This window comes from Eleutherodactylus coqui, chromosome 4 (genome assembly GCF_035609145.1).
Source record: "Eleutherodactylus coqui strain aEleCoq1 chromosome 4, aEleCoq1.hap1, whole genome shotgun sequence".
In the NCBI taxonomy this organism is placed as follows: domain Eukaryota; kingdom Metazoa; phylum Chordata; class Amphibia; order Anura; family Eleutherodactylidae; genus Eleutherodactylus; species Eleutherodactylus coqui.
The window spans coordinates 36876986-36903622 of record NC_089840.1 but is presented as its reverse complement, the minus strand read 5'-3'; the positions used below and the strand labels follow the sequence as shown (position 1 = coordinate 36903622).

Below are 26637 nucleotides of genomic sequence, written 5' to 3'. Positions count from 1 at the left end.
CTGCAGCATATTTTCCACTAACGTCTGATATACTACCACTGGTACTTCCCTCCATGCATCCTGTAAATGTCTGACAGGTTTTCTCAAAGAAAATGCATTGGCCAGGCAAATGCAATGGAGCAAGAAGCATCGTCTTTGGACATCTGAGGAATGGAGGAACGTTCTACGGAGTGATGAATTACAATACTTTGTCTTCAAATCAGATGGCTGTACCTTGGTGTGGAGGATGCCTGGGGAATGCCTTTTTCTTGGCTGTGTTGTGCCAACAGTTAAAGGGGCTGTCTGGGCTCGTTTTAACTGATGACTTATCCTATGAATAGGTCATCAGTACTTGGCGGACAGGGTCTGTTACTCAGGACCCCCATCTATCAGCAGATCGTCTGGCCCACTGTCCAGTGCAGTGACAGAGAAGGAAGTGTGGATGTCAGCTTCACTCCCATTGAAATCAATGGGAGAGCGGCTCTGTTACTGCTCTTCTGTCCTGTTACAAACATCCTGTCCTGGGCAGAAAGTGCAGAAGCAAAGCAGCTCTCACAAGATGAAATGAGCCCAGACAATCCCTTGAAGTACAGCAGCAGTTCTGGTCTTGATTTGTTGGTTGTAGAAGCAGGAACCATGACTATGGAGGTGTAACCCGACATTCAAGACAACAATGTGACAATACTCTGGGAATGGTCGGCAATACTTCCAACAAGACAACGTGCCTCGTCACACATCCAACGCCGTTTTACATTGGTTTAAGCATATGCAAGTTCCTCTTTGGGATGAACTGGAACATCGGGTCAGGAAGACCAAGCAGCGTCCTACTTCAGACACAGGGGCAGGTTATAATATCTGTTCCCAGCAACACTGTTATATGGGGAAAGGCACATAGGTGCAAAATACTGCTAGACAGCCACTCACACACCTATCATCCTTGAGGTTGTGACAGTTTAGTATTCTACTTGCACATACAATATCCTACAAAAAGTAATTGGACACCTGAGCAAGAATCAAAAGTAGTACAGATAGTTCCCTACTTATGAGCAGGATCCGTTTCAGGAAGCTGTTCGTAAGTGCATTTTGTTTGTATGTCCAAACAAATGCTTGTATGGAGGGAGATCGCTGGAGGATTTTGCTCCATACAACGTTGGGTGCCGGCTGTTTCTTAGAGCCTGCAACAGCTCCGATAAGCCGCACCGCTCATAGGAGCTGTTAACTCTTTAAATACCTCTGTTGACCAGCTGCATTTAAAGCGTTAACAGCTCCGATGAGTGAGTGGTGCAGCTTATCAGCTGTTGCAGGCTGTAAGAAACAGCCTGCACATACTGTTTGGGGGTCCCGTATGGCCTCACTTGATAAGATCACGGGTTGCCGTGTGGTTGCCATGGCAGCTGGGGGGGCTGCTGAAAGGCCCCCAGCGCTGCCTATGCAGAGTGCCTATAGAATGCCTGTCCGATCACTGTACAGTATTATGTAATGCCATAGCATTACATCATACTTACAGACAGGCTTGTTCATATCTAGCAAGGATCGTAACTCAAACGCTCACAAGTAGGGGACTTGCAGTATTTATTTACATTTGCTAATACTTAGTGAGGTCTTAATGACATCGGATACCCTCCGTGGCATACTTTCTACTAATATCTGACACACTTCAGCTGCTGTTTCCCTACATTCATCCTGTAAACATCTGGCAAATTCTCTCAAAGAAAATGCATTGGCCCGTCTATAATGGTGCGAGAAATGACGTCATTGAGCAGTTGAACAATGGAAGAACATTCTATGGAGTGACAAATCACACTATTGCATCTTCAAATCAGATGGCTGTACCTGGGGGTGGAGGACGCCTGGGGACCACTTACTTGAGTATGATGTGCCAACAATTAAAGGGGTATTCATGAAACCGGAAAAACGTTCAAAATTTCCCTAATGTTTCCACTTATTGCAATTATTACAAACGTCCATCTAAATCTTGAAACCGTATCATTTTTCACCATACTGCACCACCGCTGCTTTCCAGCCATCTTCCGATTGCCACATTATTATTAAAAATGGCCACCAGGTAGGGAAAAAACTACAATTCCCACAATGCCATATTGCCTGTTACTGAAGAATGCATATTGGCGACTGTACAAACTGCGTCGTCATTACAGAATTTGAAGGCACTATGCGTACCTGACCAGTAAAACAGCGGAGCCTACAGGTCGTAACCATAGGATACCGATGGAGAAACAAGGAGTGGAGAGACCACAGGTAAATCATTATCTCTGCAGCTTTGTAAAAAAGTTATAACATTATATTGCATACATACATTACATTATTAAAATTATTGGCTTATTAGACATATAACTTTCACCTTGAATCACCGGGTTAACCCTTCAGAGTACGCTCACACGTCGCGGGAATGCTGTGGAATTTCTGCAGCAGGAAATTTTGCTGCAAATTCTGCAGCATTTACGCATTGGTGCGCATCTTGTCCAGGAATCATCTGCATATCCGCAGCTGATTTTAGCAGCTATAATGCTCCTTCCTCACCTCACAATACATCACACCCCATCACACATCACTTGGCAGCCTCTAGTCATCACCGAGCCGTTGGTCAGGTGATTTGGAAGTAGCATCACCTGTCCAGCAGTTTGGGGCTCACTAGAGGCTGCCGGGAGATGTGTGATGGAGCGCGATGTATTGACAGGTGAGGGGGCAGAACTTTAGTTTGTTAAATCAGCTACGTATCCGCAGGCGAGTCCTGGTCAAAATCCACACCAATTGTGCAGATTTTGACGTGGTATTTTATGCAGACATTTCATGGTATTTCCTCTTCCTGTGAACGTACCCTGAAGCCCAATGTTCACAGACGGATTTGAATTGCGGGCAATCCGCAGTTTAAGCCGCTGATAGGGAAACATGGGCGTCCGCAGTTGACTTAAAGCATGCAGATTTGATTTGCGGATCTTTGGATGCAGAAATCAAATTGCAGCATGCTCCATTTCAGTGTGGTTCCCGCATGGACGGCTTCCATTGAAGGAGTACGGCTTCGGCACACATCCGCAGTGAAGACCTGGACAGGTACGCACGGTCTTCGGCCACGGACAGGGTCGGATTCCGCTCCGGACTCCCGCCCGCATCCAGAATCCGACCTGCTCATTGACATGAGGCCTCAAGTATGGCAGAGGTTCCATTATGGTCTTGGAATATTTTATATACTAAACACCTTGCTCAGGTGTTCAATTAATTTTGGTGGGATATAGTGTAAATCCTCCATAATATTCACACACTATCATTCTATCCTCTATTATATCCACACACATATTATTCTCATATCCTCCATGATATTCACACATCGTCATATCCTCCATTGTATCCACACAGAGCTCTCACATCATCCTTAAACACTGATTCCAGGACACAGTGTGGCTGCAGTTGCTATAAAGACCCCAGCTAGAAGTGGCAGTGCATCTGCTTGTTATATATGGCCGCTGTGACCCAATGCCGATTATAAAGAGCTTATCCCATGTACCTGATGTGGGAGACTTGCAGCGATCCAGCTCCAGGGACACAGGGCTTTCTGTGAGTTCTGTCAGACCTGCAAGGAAAACATTCACATTACTACAATGACAATGAGAAGCAGAACTGTGAAGAGTCCCCTGAGGACCCTCTTGTATGAAGAGTAGTTATTATTCACTCTCCTACCCTTATGCGACTCACAAATCATTGCCAGCTATATAAATGTTTACAGGAAATAAAGCAATGTTCAGGAGCCGATCACCATTCATAATTGGCAACGAATGCAAAATCTCTGCTGCTTGAACCAAATTCACGACGCAGCGGGCAGATGACGCGCCAACTGTGGTGCAGCAGGGTGGCTGCAGTGTGAAATGGCAGCAATGCCGAGGCTTGAATCTGGTGGCTACAGCGCACCCCAAAATGCAGCGGTGACAGCTCTCTGTCCCATCTTCAAAAAAAAGGGTGGCTTTACATTATATCAAAACAAGCCATAAATGTACAACAAGCTGGAGTAGTCAAAATGCTTCACTTCAGATAAGTCTATCCATAAACCAGTATTATCTGCATCTCTATATTGTGGAGAGAGACAGGGAAGCAATACTATCTGTACCTATATAATTGGAGGCAGTAGTATGTGTGTCTACATCATTTACAGGAAGGCAGTAATATCTGTGCCTACATCATTTACAGAAAGACAGGGGGACAATACTATCTGTGCCTACATCATTGACAGAGAAAGACAAGGTGACAGTACTATCTGTGCCTACATAATTTACAAGAACATACAGGGAAGCAGCACCATCTTTACCTATACCATTTACAGGACAATACAGGGAAGCAGCATTATCTGTGCCTACATCATTTACAGAGAGAGACAAGGAGGCAGCACTGTCTGTGCCTACATCATTTACAGGAGGATACAGGGAAGCAGCATTATCTGTATCTACATCATTTGCAAAAGGATACAGGGAAGCAACATTATCTGCGCCTAGATCATTTGCAGAGAAAAACAGGTAAGCAATACTATCTGCACCTATAGCATTTACAGGAGGTACAGGGAAGCGGCATTATCTATATCTACAATCTGCATCATTTATAGCGAGAGAAAGAGAGTTAGTACTATATACATCCACATACAGTAAAGAGAGAGCAATGGAAGCAGTACTATCCATGTGTACATTATTTACAAAGCCAGCATTAACTACACCTACTTCACCTGCAGGAAGAAACAGGGAAGCAGTACTAGAAGTGCCGACTGCACATTACCGAATGGCAAAGAGGGAGACATTACTCTGTGCCTACATTGATTACAGTGAGACTGTAATATGTAAATCAATGTAATTTACAAAGCAAGAAGGGAAGGCAGGATACTGTATATCTACATAATTTACCTAGAATTACAGGAATACAGTATTATCTGTGCCTACAATATTCACAGAAGGAGACAAGAAGGTAGCACTATCTGTGTCTACATCATGTATAAAGAAAGACAAGGACACACTGCTATATGTACTTATACCATTGAAAACGTTTGTCAGAGTTGATTTTTTTAATAACGTTTTGGGCCACCTAGTTTTTTCTTTTAATATGACTCATCTCTCCACTGCCACCGATGTGTCAGAACGCAGAAAATCCTTTTAACTGACATTAGCAAAAAAGGTTTATATTCTGTGCCTACATTCTAGGAAGAGACAGGGAATCCGTTCTGTTTACATTATTCACATGAAGGGACAGTACTATCTGGGAGAGATAAGAAGGTGGTACTCTCTGTACTTTCATCTATACAGGATGAGAAAGGGCACTAGTTTTGCCTAAATAGTTTACAGGGAGATATAGGGAGGCAGTACTAGTTATACCTACATCACTCCAGAGAGAGCCAAGGAGACAGCACTATCTGTACCTACATCATCCACAGGAAGAGATAGGGAGGCAGTACTAACTGCCTATATTTTCTACAGTGAGGCAGCACTACCTGTCTCTACATCATTCACAAGGGGAAGCAGTACAATGCTTTACTTCATTATTTATAGGTATAGACAGACAGCACTGTCTTACCTAGATCATTTCCATTGAGAGACAGGTAGGCAGTACTATTTGTACTTAAAGGAAGAGACAGGGAGGTTGGGCTATATCTGCTCTGATCACTAACAGGGAGACAGATGGTGCCCATTCTGCAGGCACAGAGATCGTTGCAATGCAAAAACCCTATGTTATTGTTAGTGCAGGTAATTATAAGAGAGAAGGCTATCATATCCATGTACAGCTAATTCAGTCTATAGTAGAGCTACACCCTTTTTTGTGCCAGTTAGCGGAGTCTGGGAGTGAGAGGAGCGGTATGCAGCACAAGGGAGTATAATTTTTTTTCTCTACTACATCTAAAAGGGTATTGCTACTGAATGTGGAGGCTAAGGCCTATGTGGACCTATCAGGCATTATTACAGAGCAGGGGCCTATATGGGGCATAATTATAAAGTGAGGACCTATAGAGCATTATTACAGAGAGGGGCCAATATGGGACATTATTAGGGAGTGGGGGCTTATATGGCGCACTACTGCTGAGTGGGGGCCTATATGGGCCTTATTACAGAGTTTGGACCTATGGAGCATTATTACAGAACAGGTAGCATTATTACAGAGTGTGGACCTATGGAGCATTATTACAGAACAAGTGGCATTATTACAGAGTGTGGACCTATGGAGCATTATTGCAGGGGCCTATGTGGCATTACTACAGAATGGGGGTCTCTATGGGGCATTATTACTCAGTGAGGGCCTATATGGAGCATTATTACCGAGTGGGAGCCTATATAGGGCATAATTACTGAGTGGGAGCCTATATGAGGCATAATTACTGAGTGGAAGCCTATATGAGGCATAATTACTGAATGGGAGCCTGTATGCGGCATTAGTACTGAGCGGGAGCCTATATGCGGCATTATTACTAAGCGGGAGCCTATATGGAGTATTACTATGGAATGCAGCATTACTATGGAATGGGAACCTATATGGAGTATTACTACTAAATCAGGGGCCTATATTGGGCATTATTACAGGTTGGGGGCCTGTGATGGGGATTATTACTGAGTGGGGGCCTATATGTGGCATAATTACTGAGTGGAGGCATAAGTGCAGCATTATTAGAGTGGGGGCACTTTTACTGTGTGTGGGGGACACAAAACCTACTTACTATGTCACTTACTATGTGTGGCCTGCAGGAAGGACAAAAAAGGGGATACTATTACTGTGTGGGTCACCTCAAGTGGCAGTGCTACTATCTGAGGAACTTTGGATGGGAAGATTGTATTGAAATTTTAAAAATGAAGCTAGAACCCTGGAAAATTGAGAAGTCAAAGATGTCTGTGTCAAATTCTGCAGAGACAAATTGTGACCGAGAGAAGTCATCATAACGGCCTGGGCCAGATGAGGAAAAAGGGAAAGTGGACAACTCTAGTCAGAAAAGGTCACAGAAATGTGATTTTGTTAATTTGCTAAATTTTCTGAATTCATTGAAGACTGTTTTGCTAATGTAATGTCAATAAAAACTTGATTTAAAAAAAAAAAAAAAAAGAGGTCATCTGTGATCAGTTGATAACAGTACTGTGTAGATCTAGACTAAAACTGCAAATCAATCAATTAGGTTGTGCGGAAGGATTAGCCTAAAAGTCATACAGCTGTGGCATGCCTGGGGGTCTTTCCTCGGGTAACCATAGCAGCCAGAGCCCATCGGGATCCTGCATTTGCATTTGTGGTGGGCTGATAGGGGTAGAGGGAGCTCCCTCCCTCTGTGTAATCACCTAGATACTATTGACCTTGGCATCTAGGCAGTTAAATGACAGGGATCAGAGTCTTTTCGATCCTTGCCATTACAAGGAGAGCTCGACTGTCAGTCAACACAGGGATCATGTGGGCAGCGCAGGACACACATGATATAAATGTGCACACCACATAGGCTATTCCCCTCCTACCACCTTTGTGGCTGTGGCAGTCAATTTACTGATCCCTGCCTACTTGGACCTACTTACAACTTGAGATCACTTTGTAATCTTTTTCCAGGGACACTTTGATTTCTACAACCGCCCCTGGTTTACTCTAATAAAAGCCCTAATGTAACACCGCGATACAAAGTAGAAGACCTAAGAGAAATTTAACGAATATAGTCCCTGAAAATAAAACATAACAACCCCTTATACATGGAGGCAATATACTGTACGAGTTATGGACATAGCATGGTATTTCAGGGCTAATCCGAATTCAAGGGTGCCAACCCTTACTGGAGCTCCAATGGTGGCCATTCCTGGCAGTCATCTAGCTCACCCATACACAGAATTAAAAACAGTTACAAAACATTCTATTGGCCTGTTAGCTTTCCCAGTCTCCTGCATGGTTTTTTATACACATACCTGGTTACCATCTCTCTCTGTAAATGATATAGGTACAGACAGTTTAGTATCACTGTCTCTCCCTGTAAATGATTGTACCTACAACTCTCCTGTCTTCCCCTGTCAAGCATGGATGCACAGATAGTATTGACGCCTTGTCAATGATTCAGGTACAGATAGTACTGCCTCCTTGTCTCTCCCTGTAAATGTTGCAGGTACATAAAGTATTACCTCCCTATATTTCTCTGCAAAGGCTGGAGGTACAGATAGTACTGCCTCTCTGTAAATAATACAGATACAGAAAGTGCTGCCTACCTGTTTCTCCCTCTAAAAGACACAAGATGCAGAGCATAGCTCCTGTTCCTCCCAACTTTCCTAGTAAATGATAGCGGGACACAGTTCTGCCTCCCTATCAATCTCTGTACCGATGATGGAACAGATAATGCTACCACCCTGTCTCTCTGTAAATACTGTACTTGTAGCATTGTCTCTCTCTCTAGATGATGTAGATAAAGATAGCACTACCTCTGTATCTCGCCCTGTAAACGATGTAAGTACAGATAGTACTGTCTTCCTGTCTCCTCCTTTAAATGTTGTAGGTACAGATTGGACTTAACAGTTTCTATCCCTTTAGGGCCACTTTCACATGTCAGTATTTTGCAACAGTATTTGTAAGCCAAAACCAGAAACAGGTCCAAATAACAGGAGAGGTACAAATCCTTCCATTATACCTTTTTTACATGGGGGTTCCATTCTTGGTTTCGGCTCACAAATACTGTAGCAAAAAAACTAACTATAATACTGCAGTGTGAAAGAGGTCTAAATGTTCTAGGTACAGATATTGCTACTTTCCTGTCTCTCCTTATAAATGATGAAGGCACAGACAGTACCACCTCCTTGCCTCTCCCTGAAAATGATGTAGGGACACCCAGTATTGTTTCCCGGTAAATGAAGAGGATACATATATTGCTGTCTCCTTGTCTCTTCTTGCAAATGATGTAGGTTAGGGGCCCTTTTTCATGGGAAGAGCATTATTCAGATTCTCGCTGGATCACAGGAATCCTTTAGTGTAAATGAGAGCAGTGACTGAACAACGAGTGCTAATTTGTTCGCCGTTCATTGTCCGCAGGCATAAAAATCAAATGAGAGTTGGCCTGTGAAAAGAGGCCGTTGTTCATCTATGAACAACACCCCGTTTACAGTGAATGGAGGTGGGCAGGCGAAGGAGGAGTAATTATTGTTGGGACAACTGTTAGGCACCTCTGCACCTAACAGTCATCCCATGTGAAAGGACGCTAGGTAGTACTGCATCCCTGTATGCCCCAGCAAATAATGTAGGTGCAGATAACACTGCCTCCCTGTCTCTTCCTGTGAATGATGTAAGCAGATATTATTGCCTTCTTGTTTTCTCTTGTAAATGATGTAGCTATGGATAGCACTTCCTCACTGTCTTTCCCTGTAAATGATACATGTACACATAGTACTGATTCCCTGTCTCTCCCTCTAAATGACGTAGGCACAGACAGAACTGCCTCCTTGTCTCTCCTTGCAAATTATGTCGTTTCTCTGCATTAATCTACCTATTCTGCATTACTTTTGTCATCTGACCACTCGTCTTCTTGTCTTCAGTTCTATCCTAGCTTACGAAATAACTAGCAGTCATCTATTTTTTTTCCCAGTCTCTGCTGCACTGAATGTGTCTAAAAGGTCACCAATACAAGACATCACTCATGGCAGGGGAGGAGGAACAGGTCATCGGAACACGGAGAAGGCGGATTCAAGCGCAAAGAAATGCTATTAAAAAGAGCTTTAGAGAAAAAGTGGAGTCAGAGTTTAACCGGCGAATCAGTAGTCTGCAAAAAAAGCTTAATCTTAGTAGAAAAAAAAAAAAAGTTCTGTTATTTTGTTTTCAATTCCTCACCATTTTCAAACATTTTGCTTGCTGTTAGTGAATGAGAACATTCTTGATTACCACAAAGCTGGAAAGCCTGTACACACCTGCTGTTACCAATGTAACCAATCCTCAGTAAAATATACACATCACAGCAAAAATATCTTTCTTGTCCTTTAGGTAAAATGTATAAATCTGGCCCGATTAGCTTATACAGAATTTCTAGGCTGGGAAGAAATATATTGAGACTCTTAGTGGTGAGAAGCGTGCGGTCGGCCCAGGCTTTCGGCCTGTGGATTTGAGTAAAATGTTCCCATTCAAAAAAGCAAGCAGAGATCTTGAAAATTACACAGAACTGAAACAAAAAGCGTAGATGAGATGGAATAAGATATCTCATCTACAGCATCAAGAATGAAAAAAAACATTATACAGTATAATCAATAAAATAAAGTCATGCAGGTGTAATGTGTTCATGGCAACACATTGTGCAAAACCAAAAAGAAAGGAACTGAAAACAAGCCTCACACCCGCAGTCCCTGGGGAACTTACTCTGATAAGAAGTACGGATCCGTTTCGTTATATCTGGGTAAAAATTAGACAGGCCACGCATGCAAAAGTTGTCTGTGGAACATGCCAGCGTATCAGCAGATCAGCAGCAGCAGGCAGAGAAAAGAAAGGAAAAGAACAAAACAGTCTGCGGTGAAAGAAAGTGATATTCATGGCGGCCGGGGTGCACACCCACCTCCCCTGCATCAACCAATCAGGAAAGAGCATGTGGATAACAGAAGCGGACGGGTGCAAAATGATGCCGTATATCAGATCCTATGGAACAGAATAATGGGAAAGGATACCCAAGGTACTCAGGAAGCAGCATGGCAGAGCGAGAACAACCAGTCCGGGCATGGAGGCTGGTTGTTACAAGGAGTTTACATATGACACCTAAAAAGCTCCCAGCGGACTAAGCTGCAGAGGGAAGGAGCCAAGCAGCATTGTAGATAGAGGAAGATAGGAGGCTTCATGAGACCACCTTACCTGAAGACTGGAACACATCTACTTAAAAAACAGAGCCATTCTGTGCATACATTATATTACTTATCCTTACTGATCCCGAGTTATATCCTGTATTGTACTCCAGAGCTGTACTCAGTATTCTACTGGTGGAGTCACTGTTTACATACATTACTTACTTGTACTGATCCTGAGTTACATCTTGTATATACACTCCTGAGCTGCACTCACTATTCTACTGGAGGAGTTAATGCCCTTTTACACGCAACGATTAACGCCATTAGCTAAAGTAAACTCAGTACAAGTTGTTTGCTGAGGTGGATGGGTGTTTATGCAAGGGATTATCTGGCCTGCAGGATTCAACTGTCTCCTTCCAGCAGAGTAAACAATGTACTCATTATGTATGCAAGGCAAACACAATGAGTACATTGTTTACTCCTCTTAAGTCGCCAAGCTGCTCAAAAGACTTAACGAATTCCATTCAAATAGAATGCCTTTTGAGCGATTAAACAATGTTTTTTATGTGGGCTAAAAACCAGCGCTACGCGACAATTGAATGAATAGTGCACGACTGCCTGCATTTACATGTAACGATTATCGCTCACCTTCGGCCATTTCAAAAATTTTGAGTGATAATCATTGCGTGTAAAAGGGCCTTTACTGTCTACATAAATCTCTTATCTTGTACTGGTCCTGAGGTACATACAGTACATGCTGGATTATACTGCAGAGCTGCACTCCCTATCCTGTTGGTGGACTCTCTGTGTCTATTTATTACATTACTTATCCTGTACTGATCTTGGTTTATATCAAATATTATACTCCAGAGCTGGACTCACTATTCTGCTGGTGGAGTAGCTGTATACATAAAGGCCCATTTAGACACAACGATTATCTCTCAAAAGCCATCTTTTGAGCAATAATTGTTGTGTCTAAATGTGCCCATCTCTCAGGTTTTTACCGAACGACAGTTTTCAGTTCTGCTTGAAAACCATCATTCAGTAGAACAGCTGATAAGCAGGACTGCAAGCTGTGCTCTGCCTGTGTACAGCTGATTACAGCTGATAACATTGTATTGTGTTCTCAACTGTCAGCTCCACCAGCAGAGCAAAGCAAAAGTAATCAGGAAACAGCCGGAGGTCTGTTTCCTGATTACAGCTCCTGGCGGCTCACACACTGTTACTTGGTACTAATAGGCATTAGTGCCAAGTAGTAGTTTATGCAAAATGATTGCTCAAAAGCCATCTTTTGAGCGATCATCTTTGCAGTGTAAAAACACCCTTATTTATCCTGTACTGACCTTGCGTTACATCCTGTATTATACTCCAGAGCTGCACTCACTATTCTGCTGGTACAGTAACTGTGTACATACATTGCATTACTTATTTTCATCTTTTACTCAGGATCAATACAGGTAATGTAGGCGATCCAGCAATGGTTTTTAAACAGACTGAAAGTCAGCTTTAAAAACCTATAAACGAAAAGTGAGCAATTTTTGTGCATTTATTCGTTCGGTTCAATGATGTTTGAGCGTTAATCGTCCCGTGTAAATGGTCCATTAGTAATATATGTAAACAATAACTCCACCAGCAGAATAATGATTACAGCTGTGGAGTATAATACATGATGTATCAACGGATCAAACAGGATAAGTAATGTAATGTATGTAGATAGTGATTCCACCTGCAGAATAGGGAGTACAGCTCTGGAGTATAATACAGGATGTAACTCAGGATCAGTACAGGATAAGTACTGTAATGTATTAACAAGCTTTTTAACATTAAACAGTATAGGAAGGGTCTAAAGGTCTACACAGCTTAGAATGGTCAGCTCTGGTAAGGGTAATATTAGCTAGAAACTATGTATTAATGAAGTACATTTCGCCCACCGCCCCCCCCCCCTCCTATTTTTTAAAGGGAATCACAATACTAAGCAAAATATTTTTTATATTTCCATTCAATGCTAAGCACTGGTGTCTGAGCCATTACAATATGCTGGTCTTTTCATGAAAGAGAGCAACTGAGATCCTTATAAAAATCACCGGCAGAATGTATAATGCCAGGGATAAGCTAATAAAGTAACAACATATTATGAGTGTGGGGGTGCAGCACAAAATATTACAAACCCATGTTAGGATCTATAGGGCAGTCACATATTAAGTGTGCTGTAAAATATATACATTTTCATCACAAGTCTTTACATCCACACCAGTTTTGCCATACTTGAAAAATAAAATTAGGAAAACGACAAACATAATGGAGACAACAGTGAAATGTACAAAATGCAGAGTTATTGCAAATGATCTTCCCGATATAAAACACTCATAATTGACGTTTACTCAGATACATACATTTGATATCAATCGAAACAGAAACTCAAAAAGTTTTGTTGCACAACACCAAAAAAGGTTTTCCATATCAGAGGTGATCAGTGTGGCTCCCTTTGTCACTGGACACACATGGAGCCTGTAGTCACGTTCCTGCCATACACACTGTGGCGTAACAAAGACTGACTGATGTCAGGAACGCTATCTTTTCTGCTTAGGGAGAGCACCTAGAAGGTGAGTGAGGAGACTTATAAGGCCATTCATGCTCCTCTGAGTAATATGCAATTAAGGGAGATGGAACAATACCTCCGCAGTGCCATCTATTGGAAGACAGCATTGCTGCAAGTCAGTGTTAGACTCTTTAAACAAGCCTTGTAACAATTGTTTGAATTCCCAGTCATTGTTACAAGGCTTGTATAAACAAGCCTTGTAACAATTGTTTCAATACCCAGTCATTGTTACAAGGCTTGTATAAAGAGTCTGACATTGACTCGCAGGAATGCTGCCTTCCAATAGGTGGTGCTGCAGAGGTATTGTTCTATCTCCCTTATTTGCATGACTCACTTATGTAATGGCTTCTGGGATGTGTACTCACAGATCATGTATGGTGGGTGGTGGGGGGAGCATGTAGACTCTATCACTCCCCTTTCCTCCCAAAAAAACAAACAAACAAACAAAAACTATAAAAGGTGTGAGGTCCAGAGAACATGGAGGCCACAAGTTCACTATCATCACGACTTGCACAGCCAATCCACCTGTTTGGTAGTTGCCTATTGAGCTCACTTGTGATAATGGGAGGGGCAAGGTGCCCGTCCTGTTGGAAGAGGACATCTGAGAGTTCCCTCTGCTGGCGGCGGCAGCAGCCATATTTGTAGCATCCAGATACGAAATCTCCAGGATTGTTATCTCATGGAAAAAGAAAGGGCTACAAATTATAGCGCAAAACACATTCACCTTGGGCGAGCCGCACATACGCTCCATGAAGGCATATGGGTTTTCCCTCCGCAGATTCTGACATTACGTTTGCTAACTGCACCCAAAAAGTGAAAGGCGGCTTCATCGCTAAACAGCAAATATTCCATGAACCCATCGCTCGAGTTTGCATACTCTTGCGGGAAGAACGTCGTTTCGCTTTGTCACTTCAGAGCCTGTAAAAATTGCAATCGGTAGGGATAACATCACAAACATCAGCGCAGAATCTAGCACACGGTTGCTGTTGGATGCCCAAATCTCTGCTTACTTTGCAGTTTATTTCTGAGGACCTTGAGCAACACTTGCCCGGACGCGCTCCGCTGTTTCCACACTTACTGCTGGCCGGTTGGCTGATTTTTGGTTACAGATGCAACCTAAAATTGGAGTACCCATTGGGTGGATCTTCACCAAACTTTGTTTGACAATGATCTTGCACACTAACAGACTTGTAGAGGTGAAAATCAAAGGCCACACAATGCTCTTCTGTCTTCAGTGGCAGCTTGAGAAATGAAAGCCGGGCTGTGATTGGTTGCTATGGGACACAAGGACAATCTTACTAGTTTTGCTAAATGAAAATGTTTGAGTTCTGTTTCCATCAATATCAAATTAATGTATCTGAGTGTCATTAAACGGGAGTTATGAGTGTTTCATATCGGGAAGATAATTTGTAATAAGCCTGTAAATGTGGTGCAGCAAGCTCCAGAGATGCGGGCCTGTGACAGCGGCACAGACATCTCCCTATAATGTCATTTTCTGGATGGAGATGTCTGTGTCGCTGTTCAGCATTTTCCAGAAACAGTATGACTGGGCTCTGCCTCTCCCTGGGGTACGTGATGACAGATGCAGTTGGTGGATAGAAGAGGCTGATGACTTCCAGCTCGGAGCTGCCGCAGTAACTAGTAATTCATCTATCATTATTGTACTGCATGTAACATCGCAGAGTAAAATCAATCTATTTATCCGTCTAATATAATTTATCAATCTATCTAGCCTTGTATCCTTCGTGGTCATGTGATTGTAGATTTATGAATAAAGATGAACAATTTTATAAATATAAACAATATTTTCAGATTTAATTACCATATATAAATAGCGTACATACATTGCATTACTTATCCTATATTATATTCCAGAGCTGCACTCACTATTCTGCTGGTGGAGTCACTGTATACATACATTAGATTACTTATCCTGTATTATACTCCAGAGCTGCACTCACTATCCTGCTGGAGGAGTCGCTATGTACATACATTACATTACTTATCCTGTACCGATCCCGAGTTACATTCTGTATTATACTCCAGAGCTGCACTCACTATTCTGCTGGTAGTCACTGTGCACATATATTACATTACTTATCCTGTACTGATCCTGAGTTACATCCTGTATTATACTCCAGAGCTGCACTCACTATTCTGCTGGAGGAGTCGCTATGTACATACATTACATTACTTATCCTGTACTGATCCTGAGTTACATCCTGTATTATACTCCAGAGCTGCACTCACTATTCTGCTGGAGGAGTCGCTATGTACATACATTACATTACTTATCCTGTACTGATCCTGAGTTACATCCTGTATTATACTCCAGAGCCGCACTCACTATTCTGCTGGTGGAGTCACTGTGTACATACATTACATTACTTATCCTGTACTGATCCTGAATTACATTCCGTATTATACTCCAGAGCTGCACTCACACAGAGTCACTGTGTACATATATTACATATGTTTTACTGTACACATTGCTCAGTGTATACTTCTAATTGCATAGTTCTTAGTGCATTTTGCTTTGCTCAAATCTGTAAGTCTGCTGTAAATGTTACATCCAACTGCAGAACATGTTCTTCATCGGCCTCAGGTCTATAGACAATACCCTCATGACTGTAATATAAACCCGACTTCTGTTATCTGTGCATGAACTGACAAACAAATGAAATCAGCAGAAGGTTCTGCTTCCTGCTCTGTGTCACATTTGGGGCGATGTTTCCTGACATTGCGGAGTTAATGAGCCTCCTGCTATCAGGCTGGTTTGTGATTGTCAGAGCGCCCGGGGTGTGACTGATGGCTTCATTCTTCCTCTCTACAATGCTGTCTATTCTGCAGTTATGCTTTTGGCATGTGACATGCGGTGGGTTATTTTTCGTATTTCTCTCTCTCACGGCTGGAGACAGACGCTCGGTGGTCTGCTGCGGGGACAAGGCCGCTTGTGACACGGGGCTTTCTCTGCCGGCACGTGTGCCGCGTGGAGGGGAGAACTCATGTACCCGATTAACATCAGGATCAGCTGAGAGATTGCCGGGCTGTTGTGCTGGAGGGGAAACCCGCGGTCTCTGTTCGGATCACCGGAGATTAATAAGCGGCAACAACCATAAAATATATTTAATACCTGGAACCAAGAAGTTGCTAGGATCCTGGGGGAGTGATATTTATATACTGTGCCTAACGGGTCGACCCAGTCTTGTGTAGATCATTGTATCATGAAAAGTTCTGCAACTTTCTAATAGACTTTAGTTCAGTTAACCATCATTTTCAAAATCTCTGCTTGCTTTGAGTAATTGAGGACATTACTTGTTTACATTCAGAGGCTGAACACCCTAATATTCTCTCAGCAAGGGGCTCGTTACATTGTGTCCAGACCAGCTAAACAGTGCAGCGGCTCAGATCTCTCTCCTGTCCTAATAGTTTGGCAGATTTTACCTGCACTGATGCAATCTATCAGTCCGTTCTCTCCGCTCAAGATTTTTTAATCTATAGAGCTATATGAGGAGGCAATATTTTTCAAAGAATGCTAAAATATATGCTCTTCATGCCATATGTCAATATGCCAAAACCTCAAGGGGTATTCCGGTTATACAACTTTTTTTCAAGCTTTCACCCACCCTTTGAATGGGTGAAAACTGATAGATCGGCGGGGGTCCAACTGCTGGGTCCCCAACTGATTCCAAGGAGGAGGGACCTGTGTACCCCTATTTCAGAGTTGAGATGCATTATCCCATTTCTATAGTGTGGTGAGAGAATAGAGCCACTCATTGCACATGTGTAGCAGCGGCTCCATTCTTCTCGATGGTGCGGACACATAGCCGAGTGTTGCGCTGGGCTATTTTCTGTCTGCCCCATTGATATTAATGGAGCAGTGCCGCTGTGTGAAAACTTTTTTAAAAATTACCTATAACTGGAATAGGCCCTGAAAGCCATGATATAGGGTAGACCTAATATTAGATTGATTAGACATCCTTCGCCATCTTCACACTTCTGCTGATTGAAGGCAAACTTGTTTATGGTTTCCAGTAACAGACACCCCCTTACAGCTTACTTGAGCTCCTTATTACAGGGAAAAGTTAGTTCTACCTACATCAGATGACTGTACAGAGCCTGGCATATAGATGACATTTCCCATAAAGCAAATCATCAGAGCAAGCTCTTTGCAGACACCGAACAAGCAGAAGGTGCTGGGAGATTTCTGCTCTGAAACTGCAGAATTGTGATTGTAGCTCTAGAGTACAACACAGAATATAACTCAGCGTGCGTAGAACGCAAGTCATGTAATTCTTTTTAATTCATTTAATTATGACCCAGTGAAAGCATTGTGCAGTAAAATCTCAATATTTGCAGATGATACAAAATTATTGAAAGTAAATAACATAAGAGAGGACAGAATGTGGTTGGGATCTGGATAAGTTGGGGGCAGAGAAGTGGCAAATGGGGTTTAACACTGATAAATGTAAGGTTCTGCACATGGGCAGAGGAAATGCATGTCACCATTACACACTAAATGGGAAACCACTGGGAAACACTGACATGGAAAAGGACTTGGGGGTTTGAGTTAACTGGAAGCTAAACTAGAGCAACTAGTGTCAGGCAGCTGCTGCCAAGGCAAATAGGATCATGGGGTGCAGCAAAAGAGGCCTAGGGGCGCATGATGAAAACATTGTCATTCCTCTTTACAAGTCACTGGTCAGACCACACATGGAATATTGTGTATAGTATTGGGCACCGGTACTCAAGTAATAAATGTAATGGGCGGACTACAATACCCAGGGGGCTTATCAAAAATGGGATTATTTAGTTAAAAAAAAAAGATGTCTGTGGGGCGACCCAATAACTATATCAGGGGACAATACAGAGAGCTCTCCCATCATCTATTATACCCAGGACTGTGACTAACAAGGAGGCGCCCTCTATGTCTAGAGGAAAGAAGGTTTCTGCACTGACATAGAAGAGGGTTCTTTACTGTAACAGCAGTAAGACTATGGAACTCTCTGCCTGAGGACCTGGTGATGGCAAATTTGATAAAAGAGTGTAAGAGGGGACTAGATGCCGTTCTTGAGCGTTACAATAATACATGTTATAGTCACCGATTACTTCGGAGGTGTCGGTTATGCAATGCTTATTCTGATTGCCAGACTTTGAATCAGAAAGGAATTTTTCCCCTTAAATGAGGGAAATTGGCTTCCTCTGGATCAACAAAACAAAGCAAAGACCTATTCATACAGTTCCATTGTAGGTGAGTCCTAGGTAGGGCAGATAACCACTCTGAACACTAAGAAATTAAATGGAAGGGACTTTAAGAAAAAATCCCACCACAAGACCTGTTAACTCTATTGAGATCCTAAAAAATATTATAATACCCCTTTTCAGATTGGAAGGGGTCTTGTGGTGGGATTTTTTTTCTTAAAGTCCTTTCTATTTAATTTCTTAGTGTTCAGAGTGGTTAACCACCCTACATATGATGGACCTACACTGGAACTCTAAGAATAGGTGTTTGTTTTGTTGTAAATTTCCCCCCATATGTGCGTGTTTTTAATATATTATCATTGAAAGGTATATTTTAAGTAGTCCAGTCAGTGACAGGTCCAATATTTTGAGACTATTTCTGCCTTAGTGAATCTGGAAGTAATTCAGGATCAGTACAGGATAAGTATTGTAAAGTATGTAGATAGTGACTCTGCCAGCAGAATAATGAGCACAGCTCTGGAGTATAATAAAATTACTGATCTTGAGTTATGTCCTGTATGTACACAGTGGTTCCACCAGCAAAACAGTGAATCCAATTCCAGAGTACAATACAGGATGCACTGTATAGGTAATATAATGTATGTACACAGTGACTCCACCAGCAGAATAGTGAGTGCCGCTTCAGAGTATAATACAGGATTTTGCTTGGGGTCAGTACAGAAAAAGTTATGTAATGTATGTATACAGTAATTCCATCAGCAGAACAGTGAGTACAGCTCTGAAGTGTAATACAAGATGCAACTCGGAATCAGTATTTTCATTTTACAGGGGATTTATGGCATCGAGGGGCAGTGGTACTGGTTTGGTGTTGTCATTATATGTCACCAGTGATTTTTTAGATTTGGCTGGTGAACATTTCCAGTCTCCGTAGGGATAAGGTACTCATGTAGTCACCTGGTTCCTGCAGCTCCTGTTTCTAAACAACAAGCCGAACATATCGCTGGAACACAGAAAGAGGCCTGATGATAGTTAGGATTACAGATTAGACATGTATGAGATAGGAAGGGAACCTGGTGGAGACATGAAATCCTATAAATCTACACATGAGTGTTGGTGAGCGCAGTGGGAGGGGCAAACAGATCTCATGCAGTTGGCGAACATCATGCAGGATTTGCACAGACTATACATCCCATACCTGGTGGGAACTGCTTACTCTTGCGGGGAGATCGTGGCTGCCTCTGGTACGGGTCGCTGGGTCCATATAAGTAGGCAGTCCCCATGCTGAGCAGGATGGTCTTCTGAATGTAATCTACCACAACCAGGCCATTACAGTTTCCAAAGGCAACCCTGAAACAATGCAGAAGTTGCAGCTAAAGGTCAGCTTGATTCATACTATCAATACATTCCATCTCTTCCTTTGTCATTAGGGAGCGATGCAACCCCATCCAATATGAGGTGCTGTCTGTATAGCTCCACATGTCTGTATTAATGTGTGTGTCTATATGTACACTCTATATGTACGCACATGCATGCATTTTTTGTGTGCTTTGGCATGAGCATAGGCGTAGCGTCAGGGGTTGCTGGGGTCGCCATGGCGACCCGGCCCCTGCGCTCAGGGGGCCCCCGAGGCCGCCCTCCGCCATACCCACATGCACATTCAGTGCATTAATAGCTGGCCGTTCTGTCTGCAGCAAGATTCCCATCATACGGCAGCCAGAATGGCCAGTCTGAGAGAAAGAGCAGGGAGGAACTCTCATGAGCCGGCAGGGGAGGAGGGAGGAAGTCACATGGGACGGCAGGGCACAGTGATCATGTGATCATGCGCTGCCCCCTGCTGAATGGGGTAAGTGTGTATATATATGTGTGTATCTGTCTGTCTCCCTCATCTATCTATCTATCTGGGTACGGGGAAGTGTGGGGTGGAGGCCCAGGGGGGGGCCCCGAGCTGAACTTTTGCACCCGGGTCCCTGAGCCCTTAGGTACGCCCCTGGGCATGAGTATATATGCGTGAATACATACGCACACATATATTATGCACACATGTAGCAAAGGTTAACTTGCTATCTGCCGCATATACCGGGATTTACAACTGAAATCCTATCCTCCAGAGGGGTCATTACTAGTTGATTGGTGGGGATCCACTGCTCAGGATTCCAGCGGATCTTCAGCACTGGTTAGGGCAGAAAGAGTCACAGGATCAATGCAAGCACTGCACTTCTATTACACTTCTGGCTCCTCATTACAGACAGGATCTGACACTTCTTGCCCTGATCAGCGATGGCGAGGTCTAGCCCTGCTGCACTGACAGCAAGCTGGACGATCAGATCAGGGTCCCCACCGATCAATTATTAATGACCTCTCTATAGGACAGGTCATCAGTTGTAAACATCTGGAATACCCTTTCAATAAACTGTGGCACAGAACTTTCTTGCCCTTTCAATAGCTTTTCAATGGCTTCATTTGTATTAAGATAACCTTGTAGCAAGTTATCAGCATTTGGTAAATGTATGCATATTTATGTAATTACTTTGTACATTCAGAGACAGCTGCACAATAACTTGACACCTCCATACATTACTGTAGATTAAACTTGATCCTGGGGAAATAAGGATCAGACATGCTTCATTTCAACATGGAGATAACTGGCACCCAACGTGCGTATTAACAGTCTTCTCTCTTACTATATAGCAATAAACATGACTGATCTGACTATGCACGCTTATAGGGAAGGGTGGTGGTGGGGGGGGGTAGCTTTACTAGTACAGCAGCCATCACATCTAATCTTCAGATAGAGCGCACTCGTAATCTGGTGTCACCTGTAATACCAACATCCTGCCTTTACTCACAAGCCATAGGCAGAGCTGACCGCAAGGCTGGTGATCTGCTGTGGAGGTTCTCCATCCATCCATAGAAGTTGGACTACGAGTTCTGTCTGGTATCCAGGAGGCATCCGCACGGGTCGGCTCTTCACACTGAGGAGAACACATTGTCAGTCCCTTATTACTCCCCCCTCCCCCGCCAACGTTGATCCAGAAGAAGGCAAAAACCGCCAATGAGGTAGTAACCAATTTTCCCCATTTAATCCATTAAGGACCAAGCCAAATATTGGAAATCTGGCAAATGTTACTTTAACAAAGAATAACTTTGCATATCCAAGTAATTCTGACATCGTTTTTTCGCCACCTGTTGTACCTCATTTAGGTGATGAAAGTAGATCGATGCGATTAGCATATTTTTATTGAAGGCACCAAACTTGCAGTAAATTTTTAAACATTGTTGTGTTTTCCTGTTTTCAGCAGCTGTATGTCACATATGTAAATACATACTGTGCTATTTTGTAAATCAAATATATAATCTCCATCTGTTTACTTTATTTTGGATTTGTATTTTTTTTAATTTTTAATGAATTTAGCAGACTTACAAATCTAACAGCAATTATTAAAATTTTGAAGTACATTTTCTTTTTATACACCAACCCAAGTTTGCAGAGGCTCACAGGTGTAGGACTGTTAAGATACCCTGAGATATGACCCTTAAGTGATTGAGGGGTGTTGTTGTTATTTTAATTACATGTCTTTTTTTTGCGGGAATTAATGCAAATCATGCAAAAAATAAACATTTAAATTTTTCCACAAACGTGTCCTTTTAAAGGCAGTTACTTTCATGTTCAGCGCACATGAAAACTGAAATATACACCACAAAATTGATATTCCCCGTTTCTCCTGTGCTCAGAAATATGCCTATTGTGGCCCTCATCCTATATCTGGACACATGGCAGGGCCAAAATGAAAGGCGCACCCGGGCGTTCAGAACACAAATTTTGTTGGTGAATGCTTCAGGCCCCGTTGCACGCTCATAGAGGCACTGCGCTGCTAAAGCAGGAGAAAACCCCAAATGACCCACTTTTGAAAACTAGACAATTTTACGCATTCATCTAGGGGAATAGTGAGCATTTTGACCCCACTGTTTTTTATTGTTTTTTTTACAAAGCAGCTGGGAAAAAATTACGATTTTGATTTTTTTGGGGAAATGTGTCATTTTAAAGTCTTTTTTTTTTTTAGACGGCACACATGAAAACAGAGACACAAACCGTAAGGCTGGCTGTCCACGGGCGATGCAGTATCCCGTGGCAAAGCTCCGCCGCTGGAGCCACCGTCTGGGAGCAGGAGCCGCCGGCAAATCACCGCCGCTCAGCTCTATCCAATGATTCTCCGCTCGCAGACAGGTGCCGGCGCTTTCCATAGTAATGCTATGGGAAGCGTCGGCCGGTGTGGACTGCCGTGGACTGGGGGCCTAAAAATGATACACCCATTTCTCCTGTACTTAGGATTATAGTCACATATTTCTATGTGTGGACACACGGCGGAGCCCAAAATGAAAGATGCACCCGGGGGCTTTCAGAACACAAATTTCGTTGGTAAATGCTTTAGGCCCCGTTGCACAGGCCAGGCTTTATGGGACACTTGGGGCAGTAGTAGTGTGAACCACTGCGTCTCCCACGTTTGCTGCACACTCTGCATCTGTTCTGTAGGTTTGTCTTATTGGTTGTGACAGATATGCGGCAAATAAAATCTTTTTCTCTTAGTCTCTGGTCATCTTCAGACTCATGGCAAAGCCGCGGCAAAGTTTTTTGGGTTTTTTTGTACAGGACAAAATTATGGACTGCCACCTGAATGAGGTTTATGGCCACTTTTTAAACCAGGACCTCGTTTTCCGTTTAACCAAATATGGCTTCAATATCTGGTCTGCTAAATCGACTCCCCCACGAGTTTATTGTAATTTATTATGCACACCGGCTTTTGCTTGTCGGATGTAGAACCTCTCCCCCCGATATCTTTACCCCTTACAGTCAGATTAGGGTCAGGAGGGGAATCCTGACACCCAAAAAGTGTGTGCAGACACCTAGAGGGTGAGTAGGTCGAAGGCTAAGCCCCTGCCCCTCCCTGCAGTGGGCGAGAGATATTGGCGCCACAGAGCACAATATAAATAGTGAGAAGATGCGTCGCAGCTCCAATCAAGTCCTGAGACCTCCTAAAATTTAGTCACGTACTCGGGCACCTACGGTGCATTAGGCCACAATGTTGGCAGGCTGCTGGCCTTTGGTAATACGGAATACAATGATCACTATGGAGCAATAAACGGATTATGTACAGTAATGACGGTGGACGAAGTGCCTTGTTACCTCTATAGCAGAGAAGGAGATGTCCCCCCACCTATGGTGCGCTGAAGTGGGATAGAGATATGTTAAGTGTGATGTCCAGTTAAAGTACCAATATCCTCCCATAGAGAGATTTCTGCGGTTTGTTAAGTAGAGTTTATTTTTATTTAAAAAAAAAAAAAAAAAAAAAAAGCTGCCTTTGCCTCCGTCTGTCACCGCCACGCCGTCCTGAACCTGCGTCGCACCACCACCCGCAACATTCACACGTTTTGAAAATACCGCAGACTTGCAGCAGCAGGAGTAGCTGTGGAAGAAATGCAGCATTTACCATAGAGGCATTGTGGATGAGACGTTAGAAATCCCATTCACACACCGTAGAGAACATCCCTAACGGAAATGGACCTGCGCTACGGATTTTAAATCTGCAATATATTAACTTAGGCTGCAGATTTTCACAAATTTGCACCATTTGGTGTGAATTTGCAGCTGTGGGTTTTCAACCAACTGCAGAAAATCTGCAGCAAATAAGCAACATATGAATATACCCTGAGATAAACCCCTGTTCTTTGGCTTGTGACGGGACAGATGCGGCGTATGGTGCTCATATATCACACACGACCTGCGCCAGCTCCCAGCATTAATCCAGCTACACTTCCTGGAATGATCGGTGAGCAAACAGACTTAGAGAGAAAATCAACAGGAAAAAAATCTTCTAACCTAAAATTAGAGTAAATGAGTTGTTGTTTCAACAAATTGAAGAATGCTGAATGTGGTTAATTATGACGCCGCCGAGTCTTTTGTAAGCGCAGCTCTCTGAATAATACTGTAATTGCTCTTAAATTACAGCTTTCAAGGCTCGCTTGCTGACGGTGCGACATGGTTATTAGGCCACTCTGTGCCGCCTAGTGTGCGCTCTGCTAATGACTGTAATCTCCGCATATTAGATCCTCGCACTTTATGTAAAAATCTCTGCCAGCATAATCCCAGACAAACATTAACACCCAAGTACACAAACAGGAACCAATCTGACGTCACACACAGCACAAGAACTGACCCTTTAGGGAGCAGAACACAACATGCCGACTGGTCATCCAAGACTCCAGTCCCCCAATTTAGGGCAGTGGACAGATTGATGTAAATCATCCCCCACTGACAACTACTCACCAAAACCTTCTGGTATACAGCACAAAGAAAGCTTAAAAGGCTATCCAAGATTTACCCCTTAATGACCAGGCCTCAGTGTTTCTGGCCTAAGGCTGGCTTCACACGGGCGAGAAAATCCCGCGAGATTTGTGCGTTGTGAGGCACACAAATCATGAATATGAACCCCATTCTTTTGAAACAAATCATGGCATGTCTTATTTTGGAGCGTGCTCTCGCATCGCCCATTGTTTTCAATGGGGTTGGCAGCAGCATTGCATGACATGCTAGGTGCATGCAGTGTGAAGCGATGTGAGGCTTCCCCACTGAAAACAATGGGAGAAACTCCGCAATCCTCCGACGTGGTTGTCAGCTGCGGCAGAGGATGGCTACTTCCCTGAAGTGATGAGAGGTGGTTTTGAAACAAAAACGTCTTGCATCCGCGGCAAAAATCACATGTTGGCGAGCGCAAAATTGTGGCCATGATTCACAGACCAATATTGCACTTGTCCGTGTGAAGTTAGCCAAAGTGAAAAGATACTTTTCAGTGATTCTGCGCATGCGCTTGGACTACCAAAATCACTTTTACGGCATTTTTCGTGTGCTGTTTTTGTACCTTTTTTTACAAAAATATATTTTTTACTTTTTTTTTTACTTTTATTAGAGGTCAAGTGTACAAAAAGGAAAAACCAAAAAAACTTTATATATTTTTTTCTATTTATAGTTTTTATTTCTTATATTTGCAAATTGACTCTAAAATAAAGAATTAGAAGGAGGTCTTTGCTTTGTTTCCGTTATTTTAATATGTAATACATATAGTCTAGGATGAATGGGCAACTATGGTGCTTGTTTGGGTTGCTATGGGCGGGATTTTTATTTTCTCTTTATTTCCATCTGTTTACTTGTGTATTTTATATTTTGTTACATAATATGTGCCTTATGATTAATCACTGGGGGACATTCACTCTTCATAATTCTTTTTCAAGCATTCCACAATCCTGAAAATGGGGGGCCCATGTCCTCCTCTCTTCCTCACTGTACCTTTCCTGCAGCACCCCTTCATTAGTTTTCAATGGGACTGCCAAAGATAGCTTAGCCTTGTACTTGGCTACTTCTGTCAGCCCCATGGAAATGAATAGAGAGGTGCCACGCATGTGCAATCATCACTCCTTTTAATCTGACATCACTGAGGGTGGGTGCAGTGAGCCTGCTGAAATGAGAAGAGAGGGTCAAAAGGACCCCATTGTCAGGATCAGTGGAGATGGGTAGGTGCTTTCAGACAGGAGCGGTAGTTGATCAATGAGGGAAGACGGAGCGCACCACAGATCTCTTCCGGCCGCCAAACTCCATTCGCTGTGAACAAATGCCTGTTTACACGGAGCGTGAAGTCGCTCAATAGTTGCTTTGTTTCAGTGAGCTGAAACAAAGCGACTAGCGACTTCTTATGAACAATTTCTCACTTAGTACCCTGCCGGCTACCACTTTTACATTAGACAACTATTGCTGGATTTCCCTTGTTTGAGTGATTTTTCAGCGGGCAGTTGATCTGTGTCAAAAGTACCATTAGAGCTCTGACCCACTTGCGGTTTTTTTAACGCTGTGATATCGCTGCGTTTTTTTTAACGCAATTGTCAATGGGACTTTCTAATGTTAACCCTTTCCAATCCACTGTCTGACATCTTCAGACATTCTGATTGAAGGCTGTACAGCTCCGATGTCAGAAGATGTCTGGCAGGGTATTCTTACTGTAGATTACTGGCCGCTCTGTTGTCGGGGGGGCCTCTCCAGCATTTCCAATACCACAGTACAGGCTCTAG

At 43.0% G+C, this 26637-nt stretch overlaps 1 protein-coding gene across 3 annotated transcripts in view; it reads right to left on the bottom strand.

Annotated features, from left to right (window-relative positions):
• The window catches only part of STXBP5L (syntaxin binding protein 5L), a 208141-nt gene that overhangs the window by 38613 nt on the left and 142891 nt on the right, over positions 1-26637 (bottom strand). For 2 of the 3 annotated variants that reach the window (XM_066599260.1, XM_066599261.1), the window contains 4 exons: positions 21369-21494; positions 19718-19869; positions 10306-10377; positions 3500-3565 (listed from right to left, as the gene is read on the bottom strand). In XM_066599260.1, the coding sequence (XP_066455357.1) occupies positions 3500-3565; positions 10306-10377; positions 19718-19869; positions 21369-21494 (416 nt within the window). The remainder of the gene's footprint in view (positions 1-3499; positions 3566-10305; positions 10378-19717; positions 19870-21368; positions 21495-26637) is intronic. The other variant, XM_066599262.1, reaches the window with a different exon arrangement.